This window comes from Marmota marmota, unplaced genomic scaffold (assembly GCF_001458135.2).
Source record: "Marmota marmota marmota unplaced genomic scaffold, marMar, whole genome shotgun sequence".
Taxonomy (NCBI): Eukaryota; Metazoa; Chordata; class Mammalia; order Rodentia; family Sciuridae; genus Marmota; species Marmota marmota.
In genome coordinates, this window is record NW_026000001.1 from 1,844,559 (window position 1) to 1,861,029 (window position 16,471).

General features: G+C 61.5%; 2 protein-coding genes across 8 annotated transcripts; both read left to right on the plus strand.

Annotated features, from left to right (window-relative positions):
• The first annotated feature begins 795 nt into the window (after window positions 1–795).
• Window positions 796–4,994, plus strand: Ndufs8 (NADH:ubiquinone oxidoreductase core subunit S8). Of its 5 annotated transcripts, none has more exons than XM_015503252.2 (7): window positions 796–898; window positions 1,821–1,878; window positions 1,962–2,012; window positions 2,758–2,847; window positions 2,933–3,105; window positions 4,578–4,706; window positions 4,787–4,994. In XM_015503252.2, the coding sequence occupies exons 2-7, from the start codon at window positions 1,821–1,823 to the stop codon at window positions 4,916–4,918; spliced, it is 633 nt and encodes a 210-aa protein (XP_015358738.1). In that variant the 5' UTR covers window positions 796–898; the 3' UTR covers window positions 4,919–4,994. The 5 variants fall into 5 exon arrangements, with proteins under 5 accessions (XP_015358738.1, XP_015358736.1, XP_015358737.1 ...); XM_015503250.2 differs by lacking the exon at window positions 796–898 and adding an exon at window positions 916–1,116; XM_015503251.2 differs by lacking the exon at window positions 796–898 and adding an exon at window positions 1,112–1,135.
• A 2,297-nt stretch (window positions 4,995–7,291) lies between these two features.
• On the plus strand, window positions 7,292–16,331 carry Tcirg1 (T cell immune regulator 1, ATPase H+ transporting V0 subunit a3). Of its 3 annotated transcripts, none has more exons than XR_007349299.1 (20): window positions 7,292–7,414; window positions 9,354–9,474; window positions 9,790–9,868; window positions 10,574–10,794; window positions 10,877–10,965; window positions 11,199–11,325; window positions 11,398–11,480; window positions 11,654–11,747; window positions 11,838–12,050; window positions 12,249–12,393; window positions 13,491–13,630; window positions 13,698–13,855; window positions 13,951–14,041; window positions 14,505–14,623; window positions 14,703–14,916; window positions 15,131–15,262; window positions 15,421–15,503; window positions 15,607–15,724; window positions 15,924–16,101; window positions 16,174–16,331. XR_007349299.1 is itself a non-coding variant. In XM_015503237.2 (20 exons), exons 2-20 carry the CDS (start codon window positions 9,358–9,360, stop codon window positions 16,250–16,252), a joined length of 2,508 nt encoding a protein of 835 aa, XP_015358723.1. In that variant the 5' UTR covers window positions 7,293–7,414; window positions 9,354–9,357; the 3' UTR covers window positions 16,253–16,331. The 3 variants fall into 3 exon arrangements, 2 of the variants coding, with proteins under 2 accessions (XP_015358723.1, XP_015358724.1); XM_015503237.2 differs by having other exon boundaries at window positions 7,293–7,414; window positions 15,421–15,531; XM_015503238.2 differs by lacking the exon at window positions 7,292–7,414 and adding an exon at window positions 7,503–8,984 and having other exon boundaries at window positions 15,421–15,531.
• The last annotated feature ends 140 nt before the right edge of the window (window positions 16,332–16,471 follow it).

Consider the following 16,471-nt stretch of genomic DNA (forward strand, 5'->3'; position numbering starts at 1 on the left):
ACGCTACACACCAATCTTCCAAAATTAGGCAGGACCATGCCACCACTCGGCCAAGACCCCTCATTGGCAACCTGTAGCTGACAAGTCCCTCATCTGCTTCAGTCCCCAGGAGGCTCTTGTTCTGCTCCTCTCTCCCAGGACTGCAGTCACCAGGCTGCCAACCTCGGACACGCGCTGGACAAGCTTTCTCTGTCCTTCCGGGCTTGCCCCACCCTAATGTCAGCTCAGGCACCGCCTCCTCCAGGAAGCCTTCCCTGTCCACCATCCCAACACACACGCAGACTGACCCAGGGGCGACTCAGTGCCCGTAGCCCCCAGGGTCCCTCTACCGCGGAGCGCACAGGACGAAGCAGACGATGAGAGGCGGGTCCCGAGGCCCACCGGTCCAGGTGCAGGCCGCACGCCGCTCCTCGGCGGCCTGACACGTCCCCGCCTCGCTTCCCCATCTGAGAAGTAATAGTAACGTTTCTCCAGACTGAGCTCTGAGAACTAGATGAAGTCGCACGAGTCCAGCGTCTGCGCCCGGGGTCGCCGCCGCGGTTACAGCGGCGTCACCTAGCCCTCCGGCTCCCCCGCCTATAGCACTCCCGCACCTCTCCCTAAGCCACGCCCCGGACGTCCCGCCTCCAGCACTCGGAGGTCCTTGGGTATTGGTCTTTCCGAACCAAGATGGCGGCGCCCTTCCCAACTTCACACGCCTGCTTTCGCGCAGCCAATCAGAGGAAAGATGCTTCTAGATCCCGCCTCCTTCGGCAGAACCACCGGCCAATAAGGGCACAGCACGGAGGTCACCGCGGAAAAGGCAAAACCAGCCGACCCAATGGCTATGTCCCAGGGATAGGCTCCGCCTCTCGCTGACCAGCCCGCTCGGCTGGGGAAGGAGAGGCAGCGCTTCGAGGTGGGTGCCCGGGGCTCGGCCGTGAAGGCCACGCTGGGCAGCGCAGCGTCGGGGGCGAGTGTGGTGTCCCCGTCAGTCCCGCAAACTCTGTGCTCACGCTCCGTCTAGGCCCCTTAGGACCCGTGGCCTCTGCGTCCTTCACGTGTCGCGGGCCGACCGGGAAGCTGGCATTCTCGCGGCGCATGCGCTGCCTGGCCGGGTCTTCCTGCGTCCTTGGGGTCAGAGGTCATGGGGAAGGTCGGAGAAGGTGGTGGGTTGGGTGCCTGGGACTGTAGCCATTGGTCAAAAGAGTGGGCCCGCTAGAGGTCATAGGCCTGGAGGGTCCCTTTTGGGCTCTGGCGAAGTGCCAGGCTCTGGACTCACCCTTTGGGGTGTATGAGTCCCAATATATAAATCTCATGACCCCCCTAATTTGCAGGTTAGAAGTCTGAGGCCAGGTGGCGTCACCTACCTTAGGTCACTCAGTATGCTGGGGGACAGTTGTAGAAGGGCCTGGGAGCGGGGAGCTGGGAGAGGGTTTCCAGCGGGAGGCGGCTTCCAGCCCTGAAGCTCCCCTGTTGTGGGACTGGGGGAGTCACTTCACAAGGACAAGTTGACAGTTCCTGAGTGTCCTCACGTAGAACCTGGGGCAGAGTTAACTTGTAGTGCAAGCTGGTGGTGGTTGGCCTTGTTATTTTGTGAGGACAAATCAGGGCCGGGAGAGATGTAGAAGGAACTTAGGACCCATAGAATTCCCAGAGCTTTAGTCCAGCTGAGCTGCATCAGGTTGGAGGGCTGGAAGACATGTGCCTGGGAACAAGATGGCCATCGTGGGAATGGAGTGTGAGGGCATAGGATGGCACCACTGGCCCTGGGGCAAGTGCCAGGGGTCCTGGAAGGTCAGTTTTCAATCTTGCACTTTCCTTCCATTTTATGCCCTCAGATGCGCTGCCTGACCATGCCTACGCTGCTGCGGGCCCTGGCCCAGGCTGCGCGCACAGGTAGGACCAAGGGAGCCTTCCCTGGGGGTGGGAAAGCCCCTTCTGTCCTAAGATCACAGCACATCGTCACCCCTCCCTTGTAGGACATCCCAGTGGACGGAGCCTTCACAGCAGCACAGTGGCAGCAACCTACAGTGAGTAGTGGGGTGGCCTCCAGCCTAGGCTTCCTGATGGAGGCGCAGCCTGCCAGAGGCCAGGGAGGACACCATTCTGGTCCTGGCTGTGCCTGGGCCCTTCCTGAGCTTCAGGTTCCCTTCTAAAAACGAGGATGACGCTGGGCGTGGTAGTGCACACCTGTAATCCCAGCAATCCTAGGAGGCTGAGGCAGGAGGATCACAAGTTCGAGCGAAGCCGGCCTGGGCAACTTAGTGAGACCCTGTTTCAAAATAAAAATAAAAATAAAAATGGTTGGGGTGTAACTCAGTGGTAATCCCCAGTACCGAAAAAAAAAAAAAAAACAAGGGATGATGATAGAGATGGGCTGAGATTCTTGGGAGCAGACCTGCCGGGTCAGGGTGGGGGAGAGTGGTGGCAGTGCGCCTCTGAGTGGGGCCTGCGGTGTGAGTCATGGATGCCTGTTCCTCTGAATCAGGATTGCTCGTGAAGGTGGGGGCCAAGCCTCTCAACCACTTGTGCTCCTCTTTAAAGCCTTGCTTGAGGGTTCTTGTGGGCTCAAGGGTCACCTAGGCACAGGGAGGAGTGAGTAAGGCCTGCCTAGGTCCAGGCTGACCTCCCAGGTCCTTGCGGAAGCTAGGGAAAGGGTGGGGAATGACCAGGCCCTGGGAGCCCAACTGGTACGCCTAGGAGTGAGGCCAGGCCTCATCTCCCTGTGCTGGACTCCTGAACCTCCTGTCATGGCCCATGCCTGCCACCCCGCAGAGTATGTGAACCTGCAGGAGCCCGAGATGGACATGAAGTCAATAACCGACCGGGCAGCGAGGACCCTGATGTGGACTGAGCTCTTCCGAGGTGGGTCCTGGTGGGGTGAGGACAGAATGGGCAAGGCTGTGCTGGGGAGGAAGACGGCCCACACACATGCCTGTGCTGCCCACAGGCCTGGGCATGACCCTGAGCTACATGTTCCGGGAGCCAGCCACCATCAACTACCCATTTGAGAAGGGCCCGCTGAGCCCGCGCTTCCGTGGGGAGCACGCGCTGCGCCGCTACCCATCTGGGGAGGAGCGCTGCATCGCCTGCAAGCTCTGTGAGGCCGTCTGCCCTGCCCAGGTGAGCCTAGCCCCTGCCCCTGGAGGGAGGACAGGCAACCTGATGGACAGTCCCTTTCCTGCCTGACCCTGCACCCCCTCCCCACGAGTGGGTCTGATGGCCTTGTTGCCTGAGTGTCGTGGGCAGCAGCGTGGCAGCAGAGGCCAGCCTTCAGCCTGTGTGGCTGGGTGGCATGTGTGGTGCTTGACTCGGTCGGTCAGCGGTGTGAGGCTTGGGCCTAGGATCGTTGGGGTGGCGCCTGAGGTGTCCACTTTTCCCCAGATGTAGCATCAGCTCCAGGAGCTCTGTGTGTGTGCCTACCCTGGGCTGGACCCACAGACAGAGGCCCCGTCCCTGGCGGCCGGCCCTTGCAGCTCTGGCTTTGGGTGGTGGAGGATTCCCTAGAGGAGGGGCTCTTGGGATGGAAACAGAGATGCAGACGCTTCCGACCCTGGTGTGCCCAGCAGGAGGCCAGCAGACTGTCCTCACTGGGTCCACACAGCGGTCACTTCCAATATCTGTGGCTCAGGGTGGCTCCTGGCCACATCCTAGCTGGTCTCTCCTGGACCACTCCCAGGTCCTCCAGGCTGAGAGCTGTGGCTTTGATGCTTCTCCTCCACCCACTGCCTGGGAGCACACAGGAGTGTCCTCATGCAACAACCGTGGCTACAGCCCACGCCTGTCATCCAGAGACTGGGGAAGCTGAGGCAGGAGGACAGCAAGTTCAAGACCAACCTCAGCAGTTTAGAGAGAGACTGTCTCAAAAAGCAAAAAAGGGCTTGGGATGTGTCTCGGTGACAAGTGCCCCTTGGTTCAGTCCCCAGTGCAGTCATGGCTTCTGGGTAGTGAGTGCTGGTCACAAACAGGCATGCACTGAGCTCACGCCTTCCATCATCTCATTTAATCGTTAGTAATGCAAGCAGATAGAGGTTATGTGTCCATTTTTACAGGCATAGAAAGAAGAGGCTACAGCTAAAGGTCCCACTGTGAGTAGGGAGTGCAGCTCTCCTGGAGGTCGGCAGGAGGGTCTGAGCATCCTTGAGGGTCCTCCTGCTGGGGAGGCCCCAGGCCGCCTTTCTTTCTCCCAGCTGGCACACACGTGGTGCACAGAAACCCCTCAGACTCAGCTGAGGATTAGAGCCCTAAGGCAGAGAGCTGCTCACCACACAGCAGGTAGTCACTGGGCACTTTCTACAGGGCCAGGCCCTGTAGGGCTCATCTGCAGTGAAGGGGGAGGTCCAGCCTGGCCCTGGGGGGGCATTCTGAGGCAGGAGATAAGGCAGTTAATTAACAAAGAGCAAGATGTTTCTGAGGCAGGTGCTGAGAGAAACAGAAGCTGGTGTGGCAGGTGTGCGGGCTGCCTCTTAGGAGGGGTGGCAAGGGGCAGAGGCATCTGCGCAGACACCAAGGGTCGGAGCAAGCCCCACATGGGTTGGACCTGGGGCCAGGACATGGCTGGCAGTGTGACGGTGACCAGTGGCCACTCCCCCCAGGCCATCACCATCGAGGCTGAGCCCAGGGCTGATGGCAGCCGCCGGACCACCCGCTACGACATCGACATGACCAAGTGCATCTACTGCGGCTTTTGCCAGGAGGCCTGCCCTGTGGACGCCATTGTTGAGGTAAGTGGGCCCCAGGTGGGAGCAGCTGGGCAGAGGTCCTGGGAGGGGTCTGACCTGGCTGGACCTCTGCCCCACCACAGGGTCCAAACTTCGAGTTCTCCACGGAGACCCACGAGGAGCTGCTGTACAACAAGGAGAAGCTGCTCAACAATGGGGACAAGTGGGAGGCTGAGATCGCCGCCAACATCCAGGCCGACTACCTCTACCGGTGACGCGCCCGCCCGCCCAGCTCAGCCCCCCAGCTCAGCCCCAGGCCCCGCTGCCCAATAAAAGAGCCTGCTCTCCCTAGCTGCCTCCTGTCGTGCATCCAGTGTCCAGGGTGGAACTGTCCCCTGCCAGCCCAAGGTCTCTGGATTCCTCCAGCCAGGTGAGGGCCTGGTCCACCAACTTCATTCTTCCTGTGGGTTCCATCAGCCCAAGGGTTGACCCAGCCTTCCTGTATGGTTCCATGGGCCCATCAGACCCTCTTCCTGGTCACCAGAGGCCACAACCTCCCTGATACCTACATACCTTCCCCAAGGTGAGCAATGCCAAAGGTCACCTTGGCCCTGCTGCCCCCACAATTGGTGTTCTTGGGAGTAGGGGGAAGCCTGCTCTGAGGTGACAGTCACGAGCAGATGACAAGGCCCTGCTGCCTCTGAGCTGGCCTTTCCTCCAAACACATCCCCTTTTCTCCCCAAGTTCCCCAAACAGACTGCTGGCTTCACAACTTCCCAGTTTGCAGTCCCACTAAGGCAGGGTAGCTCCTGAGCTATACACAGGCCCAGTGCCAATGTACTAGCCAAAGCAGCCCCTTGAACTTGGTGCTAAGCATTGTAGGGAGGCGCTTACGAGGTGAAGTGACTATCCAGGTCACTTAGCACATATCCAGTGACTTACTCGGGTCTAAGAGGCCTTGAGTCCCCTCCCCCATCAATTGCAAAAATGTTTTTTGCAAAATGCTGATCTCCGAAGATGTATCTTGGAAAGCAAGGAGGTGTTTATGGACCATGGTATGGGAAATGCCCAACTGCGCCGTCTCCTCGCTGGACTTCGGGGCGTTGAGAAGACCTGCTGCCGGTTTCTGTTCTCGGGCTCAGGGGTCACTCCAGTTGAACTGGGCTGATTGGGCTGCGCAAAATAACCACACAAGAGACATAAAGAACCTTTTTCTTTGGGGTCGCTGTGATGGCTCCTCTGACCTTAAGGGTCCACAGGAAGAGAGAGAGTGAGAAGCTATTCAAATGTGGCAAGGGGTCAGGTTTCAGGGGGCTTGTCCACTGTGAACAGGTTGACTAACACCTGGGTAGGCCACACCCAAGCACACGGTAAGAGAAGGGGACACACACAAGGCACTTCCAGGGATGATTCTATCCTAAACGGGGCAAGGGGTTATATCACAAAGGGACAGGTGAGCGTAGCTTCACCCATGGGGCTGTAGCAAGACACACCCATGCAGGGGACACCGACCCTCGAACCCAAGAAGGGTGGGGAAAGCTCTGCCACATTTCTGTGACTGAGCGCCTCAGCACCCAGCCGGGGAGTGTGACTCAGTCACATGTAAGGTTGGTCTCCCACAACCTATAGCACTGAAGCCCAGCCCCCAGTCCATTCTCAGGAGTCCTTTTGCTCAGATCCCCTACTAACACCTGGCCTAGTTCCCAGGCTCGCTTTTGTCATCTCCTGATACAGAAGTGACTCAGGCTCTGCTTGGGCCCCACCAACAGCCAAGAATTTGGGGCAGGCCACTTCTATTTAGTTTCCCAGCCACCATTAGCCCTTGAATTAGACCTAGGGCAGCTGCATCAGCAGGTAACCAGGTTCTCAGTGATCTGAGGTATGTTCTGGCCTCAGGAGTGTATCCATAACATGGTTTTGTGACCATGGTAGAGTTCTGGTTTCCTCTGTGCTCCCAAGGATTGACCTGGGCCCTTGGCACTGAGGTTGGTTGTAGTGAAGGCCCTTCTTATCCCACTGATGTGGAGTCGAAGCACATGTCTCTCAATTTCCTGAGGATGCTGATGGTGCTGGTGACTGTTTCCAGGTGTAGTTCCGGGGCTGCTCCCCCACACTCCTACCCTCTAGGCCCTCGCTCACTGAGTGTGATTCAAGGATCACCAGGGCTAAGGGACCGTCCTCCCTCTGGTCCCCAGTGGGTACAGTCCAGCCCGTCCAAAGTGCAGGCAGCGAGATGGTGGTGAGTCCCAGTTTCTTGGCACTGGAACTGACAGTTCTCATGCAGATGATTTGAAGCAAGATCACTAGGACACCCCTGTACAGTATGTGTCCAGCCACAAATGAATCTGCTGTGCTCTGGGCAGCCACCCCATCCCCGCAAGGGCACAGCCCTCCTGGCTCAGCCTCCTATCCTGGGTGGTCAGAAGCAGAAAGGGTGAATGAGTCGTGTGCTGGGGAGGGCCAGGTTCTGGACCCTAGGGCCTTAGGTCCAACGAGCCCTTCAGGTGGAAGGGGCGTGGGAATCCCGTTCCCTAGGCTGGCGCCTCCCGGGCCTCCGGCGCCGCTGGTCAGTTATCTCCGCTCTCGTCGCCATGATTAAGCGGCCCACGCACCTGAACAGTCCCCGAACCTCCCGCGCCGGATCGGAGGGGACGTGGGCGGGGCGGGGCGGGGCGGGGCGTCCCGGGCCCCGCCCCTGGGCCCTAGCGAGCCGCGCGCGCCGCGGCAGGGTGCACAGCCCCTGCAGAGAGCCAAGCGGCGCGGCGCGCAGGGTGAGTACCCGCCCCGGAGGGGTGTGCGGGGCGCGGCTCCGCCTGCCACCCGCGCCCCTGCCCGGGAAAGGTGTCCCGGCGCCCCACCTAGCTGGGTCGAGGAGGCTGTGCTGGCGGCCGCCGGCGGCGTCAGGCGGAGCAGAGGAGACGATCAGGAGGGGCAGGAAGATGGGTGTGGGTCCCCAGCAACTTTCGAGGCCGCCCCTGCCGGGCTGCGCTCAGAGTTTTCCCGCTGCGCCTTGCTCGGAGGGCGGGATGCATTCTACAGATGAGGAAAGCAAAGCTCCCCCAACTAGGAAGTGGCAGAGCCCGAGCCCGCCAGTGGAGGGTTGGCATTCCAGGGCCAGAGGCTGGGAGAGGAGTCGCTGCTTCTGAACTCTGCAGACCACGCGGTGGCTGGAGGCGCTCTGTGGTCTGGCAGGGTCTCCCCTGGCTAGGGCAGGGGCCAGGGGGAACAGGGTCGGGGCTAGCCAGCGGAGGCCAGGTCTGCAGCCCGCTCTGAGCTGGGACTGCCAAGCCTGCAGCCCTGGTCCTGGCTCCTCCCTGGCTTGGCCATCAGCTGGTCATGTTATGTTGGGCCTTGCTTCTCCCGGCTTCAGTTGACCCCCCTTTAAGACAGGGCTCCATCGCCCCTTCCCCAGCATCACCATCAGGGATTAGTGTGAGTTGGTGTGGGTGAAGGGGACAGATGGGGGTCTCTGGTTATTTTTGTCATCTCATATCTGTGGGGGTGGCCAAGTCCCAAAGAGGAAGTAGAGGTCCAGAGAGGGCAAGTGACTTGCTTAATGTCACACAGTGTGACACAGTGTCACAACCTGGGTGGGGCCCTCAGTCCTGGTTCCTTGCCCTCTGCCCATGGCCGGAGTCATGTCCTTGAATGATGAAAGCCAGGCCCTCCTGCCCATCCTTTGCTGTTCGGGAACCTGCCCTTCTGCGGGCCCTGATGCCTGCCCTCAGAGTTCACTCCTTTCCCAGGCTGTGAACAGGCCTGTGGTTTCCTATTCAGAATTACGGAAACCAGGCCCAGGGACATGTAGGTCATGTCCACACAGCAGGCAGAGCACACTAGTCTCCCCAGGGGGTGAAGGGTGGTCCTCAACCATGTCTGTCTCCCTGCTACCTAGAGAGCTAAGGAAACTGAGGGACCCTGGGACCGGAGAGTAGTGGGCACAGCAGGCAGAGGGGTCCTGACTCTCCAGCAGGTTATCTGCAGGGCCAACTGGAGGCCACCCTGCCCCTCTCCCTGCCTGTGTTTGAGCAAGGCGCTGCCAGGCCCTTCCTGCCATTTCAGTTTCGTTTTTGTTGGTTTCAACACCTGGAAGCCTGTCCCAAGTCCCCAGGGGCGATGGATACAGCCAGGCCGCCTGGGGCCTCGGGATGGCTCCACCCCTGAAGACACCCTTCCCAGGCCAGTCTCTGTGGCCTTGCTGAGTCCCCGCAGAACAAGTAGAGCCACCCACCCTACGGGCTCAGACTACAGGAAGGTGGGAGGGTGCTGGCTATCCCTGAGGACAAGCCCCATCCAGGCCCTGTGTGTCACTTGTCACAGCTGATGTTTGGATAAATAAAGGCAAGCCTGGGGGCAGCCCTTTGCCTGGGGTGCTAGGGATAAGCAGGACTCAGGTGAGGGCAGACAGAGCATGAACAGAGGGGTGAGCACAGCCAGTGTCACCCCAGTGCTGGGGTGGGTACAAGGGACAGGGTGGAGGCAGGTGGGCTTGCTGAGAGAGCTTGAGGCTGGGCTGGCCTCATGCCCAGTTGTGGCGCTTACTTCCGGTGTGATCTCAGCACCTAACTGCCCCTTCCTGGGCTTCAGTTTTCCCCTTCGGTCACATGGGGACAGTAGTCACAACTCTGAACTACATGAACAGAGCTTTAGGAGGTGCCAGCTGGGTTGGGAGCCTTTGTGGCTTGCCCTGACCTCACCCCCCCCCCACAGCACCATGGGCTCCATGTTCCGGAGTGAGGAGGTGGTCCTGGTCCAGCTCTTCCTGCCCACAGCTGCTGCATACACCTGTGTGAGCCAGCTGGGCGAGCTGGGGCTTGTGGAGTTCAGAGACGTGAGTGGGGCCAGGGCGGGCGGGGGGGCCTTCATCCTGGGGCATTGCTGCTGGGGTGGGCTGTGATCTAGGCCTAGATGGGGACCCACCTGTCCCATAATCGCCCCTGGTCCCACATGCATCCCAGCAGCCCTGGCCATAGGTCCTTTGTCCTCAGGAAGCCCGCACCTGAGGCTCCCAGGCACATGGGGATCTGGAGGCTCAGCCCTTTTTGAAGAAGGTGGCTAAGGCCTGAGGAGAGAGAGGCCTTGGCCCAGGGTGGGACCTCCCTGGACCTCTCCCTGACACACTGACCCCTCCATGTGGCCACCGCAGCTCAATGAGTCCGTGAGTGCCTTCCAGAGACGCTTCACAGTGGACATTCGACGCTGCGAGGAGCTGGAGAAGACCTTCAGTGAGTTGGCCCAGGCCCATCCCAGGCTGGCTTTATGGAAGTGGCCCTGGGCAGGCAGGTAGAAGACAGGAAGGAGGTGCAGGCAGGCCCCCATCTGTGGGTGCTCCTGGGAATGGGCCTGGGTGGGCTGTGCAGAGGGCCCAGGCGAGGGCTGGTTTGGGGGAGTGTGGGAGTTTTGTCCTGTGGACTTTGGGAGCCATGAGGGCTCTCAGCAGGTGAAGGGCATGGACAGAGCTTACTCCTAAGTGATGGACCCGGTGGACGGAGGCCAGGGTGTAGGGCTGGACTTCCCCAAAGCAGAGCTGCTTCTTGGACCCACCATGGCAATCTCCAGGAGGTGCCTGTGGCCAACGTCCAGCCCCTGCCTCCTGACTGGGAGGATAGAATAGGTTTTATTTCATGGCCTGTTAGTCTGACCAACAGCTTTAGAGTGATCAGGCCTGCAGGCTGACCTCAGTGGGGCTCTGTCCCTGGGCTGGGCAGTGGCCAAGAGATAGGAACACAGAGTCACCCAGGAAGGGAGCAGAACTTTGGGGACAGGGGTGTGGGCTGGGTTTTTTTCTGGGGCTCACAGGCTTGGTGAATTAGTTAGCAGGTGGTAGTAGAGTTTGGGGTGCACTTGGAATCCTCCAGATGTGGCCAGTCCTTAGCTAGTAGTGGATATTAGCTGGTGTGGCCTCTGCTGAACCTGCCCTCTGTGCTCAGCCTTTCTAGAGGAGCAGGTGCGGCGGGCTGGCCTGGCACTGCCCCCTCCCGAAGGGAGGCTGCCAGCGCCCCCGCCACGCGACCTACTGCGCATCCAGGAAGAGACAGAGCGCCTGGCCCAGGAGCTGCGGGATGTGCAGGGCAACCACCAGGCCCTGCGGACCCAGTTGCACCAGCTGCAGCTCCACTCGGCCGTGCTGCAGCAGAACCACGGCCCTCCGGTCAGCTGCGGCCTGGGGGGATTGGCAGGGAAGGTGTGCAGGCCCCACCTGTGCCCGGGTTCACGGTGTCTCCCACTCCCAGCCGGCCGCTGCTCACACTGATGGGCCCTCTTCAGAGAGAACTCCCCTGCTCCCGCCTCGCCAGGGACCGCACCAGGACCTGAGGGTCAAGTGAGTGAGGGAGGACCTCTTGTCCTTTCCCACCAGCCCCAGCCCTGACCCCAGGTGGGGGCAGGTCAGGCCCCCTGCGGGCCTGGCCCTGTGCTCCCTGGGGCTCAGCTCGCCCTCTGCCTCCTCCCAGGCCCTGCCCTGGGAGGTTTCTGCCCTTCTGGCCCTGCACTGGGGTCTCCTGCCTTTTCGGGCCAGGGTGGGAGGTTGGAAGCGCCTCCATTCCTGGCTGGCAGCTTTGTGGCAGGTGCCGTGGAGCCCCGCAAGGCTGCGGCCCTGGAGCGCCTGCTGTGGAGGGCCTGCCGCGGCTTCCTCATCGCCAGCTTCCGAGAGGCCGAGAGGCAGCTGGAGGACCCGCTGACGGTGAGCCGGAGGGGCCTGCCGGGCTATCCTGGGCGGAACCAGAAGTCCAGGGTGACCTGAGCCCTCCCGCAGGGTGAGCCTGTGACCTGGATGACCTTCCTCATCTCCTACTGGGGTGAGCAGATTGGACAGAAGATCCGAAAGATTACGGACTGGTGAGCCACCCGGTCACACCGGCTGCCCCCACCCTGGATCAGCAAGCCTCTACCTGCTCAGAGCCCTCCCTTGCCTGGGTCTGGGCATTTGCCTGCCCTGTGTGCCCAGGACCCTCCATGTCACCTCCACCCTCCTGGCAAGCTCCCTTCTGACCGTCCCCCGTCCCGACCAGCTTCCACTGCCACATCTTCCCATTCCTGGAGGAAGAGGCGGCCCGGCATGGGACCCTGCAGCAGCTGCAGCAGCAGAGCCAGGAGCTGCAGGAGGTGGGTGCCCACCCGACCGGCCCCTGCCCGCCTCCTGCCCNCCTGCCCGCCTCCTGCCCAGCCCCTGCTGACCACCCGCTCTGGCCCCAGGTCCTCCGGGAGACAGAAGGGTTCCTGAGCCAGGTGCTGGGCCAGGTGCAGCAGCTGCTGCCACGGGGGCAGGTGCAGGTCCGCAAGATGAAGGCGGTGTACCTGGCCCTCAACCAGTGCAGCGTGAGCAGCACGCACAAGTGCCTCGTCGCGGAGGCCTGGTGTGCCACGCAGGACCTGCCCGCCCTGCAGCAGGCGCTGCGGGAGAGCTCGGTGAGCAGCGGGCTCCGGGCTTGCCCACTCCACCGCTGCCGCGGACACCTCCTCCGCCTCATCACCCTCCTTTCTCAGCACCTTTGCCCCGGGGGAGGGGGTTCCCTCTCCTCCCAGCCACCTCCTCCAAGGGGTCAGCCAGGGTCCCTGAGGCCTCCGCATCCCTCTCCATCCATCTCTCTTTCCTGGGAATTCCAGAGCGAGGCAGGGGTGAGTGCCGTGGCTCACCGCATCGCCTGTAGGGACATGCCCCCGACCCTCATCCGCACCAACCGCTTCACGGCCAGCTTCCAGAGCATCGTGGATGCCTATGGCGTGGGCTGCTACCAGGAGGTCAACCCTGGTGAGAGCCACGGGGCCCTCGCCCTGGACAGCCCTTGGACCCTCTGCCTGGGCCTTGGGGAGGCCCAGCTGCCCCATGGAGTGCAGGCCTGGGTGGGGTGGGGGGCTTCCTCCTCCTCACGTCTGTGGGGCTGTTGGTGGTGCAGCTAGTCCCAGCGGGGGGGGCTGCAGCCTTGTGGTCCAGCAGGCTGGAGGTCCAAGTTCAAGGGTCGGTGGGCAGGTTCCTTCTGAGACCGTGAAGGGGAACGTTGTGGGCCTCGTCCTGGGCCTGTAGGTGGCCATCTTCACAACCACATGGGATCCACCCTTTGTGTCCGCCTCTGTCCAAATTTCCCTACTCATAAGGACACTGGCCCTGTTAGATTAGAGCCCACCCTAATGGCCTCATCGTTTCTGACCACCTCTGTAAAACCCCTTCTCCCGGTGAGGTCCTGGGAGTTAATGTGCAGGAAATCTTTTGGGGGGTCACTGTTCAGCCCATGTAGGGTGTGTGTATTGGAATCGACACCCAAATGAGAACTCACCCCATTTTACTGAAGGGAAATGGACTTGGGAGATTCAGTGACTGGTTTGGCCTTCTGGAACTTTCTGTGTGGCCTCCAGGATTGCTTCTGGACTCTCTGTCCTTTCTGTGGTTCTGCTTAACACTCTTTTTAAAAATAGCAGCAGCAGCCAGGCGTGGGGGCTCGCACCTGTAGTCCCCGCTACTCTCGAGGTGCGAGTATCATCTCTAGGAGATCCACATCAACCCGGGCAACAGGAGGCCCTGGCTCAGAAATAAATAATTGACTTTTCGTCAGGAACCTGTGGCCTGCCAGGTCCTGCCCGAGGACACTCATTTATAATACCCTGTGAAGTGGTCCTGCCTTTCTCCCTGTTTTACAGATGGGGAAACAGGCTCAGAGAGGTTAAACAGCAAGCCCAAGGTCACAGAGATCACCAGTGGCAAATGCTGAAACACCAAGTGGTGTCCCTGCCTCACAAATGCTCCTAAGCTTGGGGTGGGGTGGGGTGGGGGCCTCTGTCATCTGTGGTCCTCAAGGGAACAGACGCCAGCTCCCGTGTGGTCCTGGCTGACCTGCGCCCCGCTGCCTGCAGCTCCTTACACCATCATCACCTTCCCCTTCCTCTTCGCCGTGATGTTTGGCGACGTGGGCCACGGGCTGCTCGTGTTCCTCTTTGCCCTGGCCATGGTGCTTGCTGAGAACCGGCCCGCCGTGAGGACTGCGCAGAATGAGGTGTGGGCCGGGGGGGCCTGGTGGACGGGGTGGTGGGGCAGGGCATCCCCTGACCTGGCACCCCCAGATCTGGCAGACCTTCTTTGGGGGCCGCTACCTGCTCCTGCTCATGGGCTTGTTCTCCATCTACACCGGCTTCATCTACAACGAGTGCTTCAGCCGCGCCACTACCATCTTCCCCTCGGGCTGGAGCGTGGCCGCCATGGCCAACCAGTCAGGCTGGAGGTGAGGCCAAGGCCCCAGCCCACCCTCGGTCCCGGCCTGTCCTGTGGTTCCCCAGGCCCCGTGCAGCCCTGACCACTTGCCCACCATTGCCCCAGTGACGCGTTCCTGTCCCAGCACCCACTGCTCACCCTGGACCCCAATGTCACTGGTGTCTTCCTGGGACCCTACCCCTTTGGCATCGACCCGGTGAGTCCTGCAGCTGCAGCACCATGTTGGTGGTGGCCAGAGGGAGACTGGGCAGGGACTTCAGCTCATTCACTCCTAACTGTGGCAGCTGGTGCCCAGCCTCTTCTGGGTGCCAGGCACAGGAGACAGCCAGCACCTGCCTGGCTGGGCCTGTCACCATCACCAGGTAAGCAGAGGCCTGTAAGTGCAGCTGCCTAGCACGTGCTGAGCCCTTAGTGATTTCTTGTGTGGTCTGTGTGACAACCTGGGTGCCCATTAGCGTGATCCCGTGTACAGACTAGGAAACTGAGGCCCAGGCTGCAGGCCCAAGGCCACCCAGCTGGGAAGAGCTGGGGCTTGAGCTCCGGTTGCCAATCACTCCCTCTTCGGCCCCCGTGGCAGTGGCAGAGTCCTGAGGGGGCCAACGGGGCAACAGGAGGCAGGGGCTCCCTGAGTGTGGCCCGCCCTCCCTCCCTCCACCCAGGTCTGGAGCCTGGCCACCAACCACCTGAGCTTCCTCAACCCCTTCAAGATGAAGATGTCTGTCATCCTGGGGGTGACCCACATGGCCTTCGGGGTGCTCCTCGGAGTCTTCAACCACGTGTGAGGGCGGAGTTGCCAGGGGGTGTGTGCAGCTGGGCGGGGCCGGGGTGGTCCCAGTGACCCTGCCTGCTCCCCCCAGGCACTTCCGCCAAGGGTACCGGCTGCTGCTGGAGACCCTGCCTGAGCTCATCTTCCTGCTGGGCCTCTTTGGCTACCTTGTCTTCCTGGTCGTCTACAAGTGGCTGTGTGTGACCGTCACGCATGCTGCCTCTGCCCCCAGCATCCTCATCCACTTTATCAACATGTTCCTCTTCTCCAGCAGCCCCACCAACCAGCCGCTCTACTCTGGGCAGGTGGGCTGGCCAGGCAGTGGCTCACACCCCTCATGGAGACCCTGCAGACTCTGGGCCACCCAGAGTCAGAGGGTCCTCGTCTGAGAAACATGGTGTGGGCCTGAGGCCCCGCAGAGGGACAGTCCCTGTTAGTGACTGATGGGCAGGAGAGCCCCCTGGGTGCCTGGGAGAGGGGAGGTGGTCCAAACTTCAGAGTGACTCACCTCTGCTGCAGGAAGTGGTGCAGCACGCATTGGTGGTCCTGGCCTTGGCTATGGTGCCTGTCCTGCTGCTGGGCACACCCTTGTACCTGCTGCACCGGTGGCAGCGAAGCCGCCACTCACCGAGGCCAGCTGTGGGCCAACAGGTAGCTGCTGGGAGCATGTGGTAGGGGAGTTTGGTAGACGTGGCCCTTGACCCTGGCTTCCCCACGGGCTCCAGCGTGGCAGGTAACAGGCCCTCAGGGTGGGCCCCTCCTGGTGCTGGGGCTGCTGACACTGCCTGCTCCTCACCCTCTATCTCTAGGACAAGAATGAGGACAAGGCCGGGTGCATGGACTCCCCCGATGCTTGCGAGAAGGGCTGGAGCTCTGACGAGGAGAAGGCGAGGTGCCCAGGGGGTGAAGAGGAGGCCGAGGTGGGTGCAGTGCCGCCTGGAGGGGGCAGCTGGCTGCCGGCCCCTGCCAGCCCTCTCACCGCCACCCTTCCCCAGTTTGCTGCCTCCGAGGTCCTGATGCACCAGGCCATCCACACCATCGAGTTCTGTCTGGGCTGCATCTCCAACACGGCCTCCTACCTCCGCCTCTGGGCCCTGAGCCTGGCCCACGCCCGTAAGTGGTCTGCCGCAGCAGAGTGGGCAGCCAGGGTGGCCCACATCCTGCTCCAGCTCACACACAGCAGCTGTCTGGGTGACCTGGGCAGGTCCCTTCCCTCTGGGCCTCAGTATTCCTCCCCGGCCCCTTGAGCAGGGAGGCTCCAGGGGCTGGAGGATGCCCATTTGCCTGACCCCACCGCCCGCTCCCTCCGCAGAGCTGTCCGAGGTGCTGTGGGCCATGGTGATGCGCGTGGGCCTGCGCATGTGCGGGGAGGTGGGCGTGGTGTCTGTGGCGCTAGTCCCGGTCTTCGCCGCCTTCGCAGTGATGACCGTAGCCATCCTGCTGGTAATGGAAGGGCTGTCTGCCTTTCTGCACGCCCTGCGGCTGCACTGGTGAGTACCCGGGCTGGCTGGGTGGCAGGGTGGGTGGGGGCTCCCCTGACCAGCCTGCCCCTTGGCCCCCAGGGTGGAGTTCCAGAACAAGTTCTACGCTGGCACAGGCTACAAGCTGAGCCCCTTCACCTTCGCCATCCAGGATGAATAGTGCCCCCCGCGGGCCATGCCCTCCTCCTTACCTTCCTGAGGCAGAAAAGGAATAAAGAGCCCCAGGCCCAGGAACCGCACTCCGGCCTCTTCCTCCCCCAGAGGCTGGACTGAGACCAGGAGGGCAGGGCCCTGGGTACCAGGCTCCTCCAGCCAGCCTCCACCAGTCCCTATACCTGTCTCCCTTACTCCCTCTGTGGGGGGCAAGGACCCCCACAAA

Excerpts from the sequence above, each read along its gene's own strand:
- Tcirg1 (XM_015503237.2), top strand. The coding sequence starts at position 9,358 with ATGGGCTCCATGTTCCGGAGTGAGGAGGTGGTCCTGGTCCAGCTCTTC. Across the intron at positions 14,042-14,504 it reads ACCCCTTTGGCATCGACCCG|GTCTGGAGCCTGGCCACCAA; the intron begins GTGAGTCCTGCA and ends CCCTCCACCCAG. Across the intron at positions 15,263-15,420 it reads GGCCAGCTGTGGGCCAACAG|GACAAGAATGAGGACAAGGC; the intron begins GTAGCTGCTGGG and ends CTCTATCTCTAG.
- Ndufs8 (XM_015503250.2), top strand. The coding sequence starts at position 1,081 with ATGCGCTGCCTGGCCGGGTCTTCCTGCGTCCTTGGG. Across the intron at positions 1,879-1,961 it reads GGCCCAGGCTGCGCGCACAG|GACATCCCAGTGGACGGAGC; the intron begins GTAGGACCAAGG and ends CCTCCCTTGTAG. Across the intron at positions 2,013-2,757 it reads CACAGTGGCAGCAACCTACA|AGTATGTGAACCTGCAGGAG; the intron begins GTGAGTAGTGGG and ends GCCACCCCGCAG.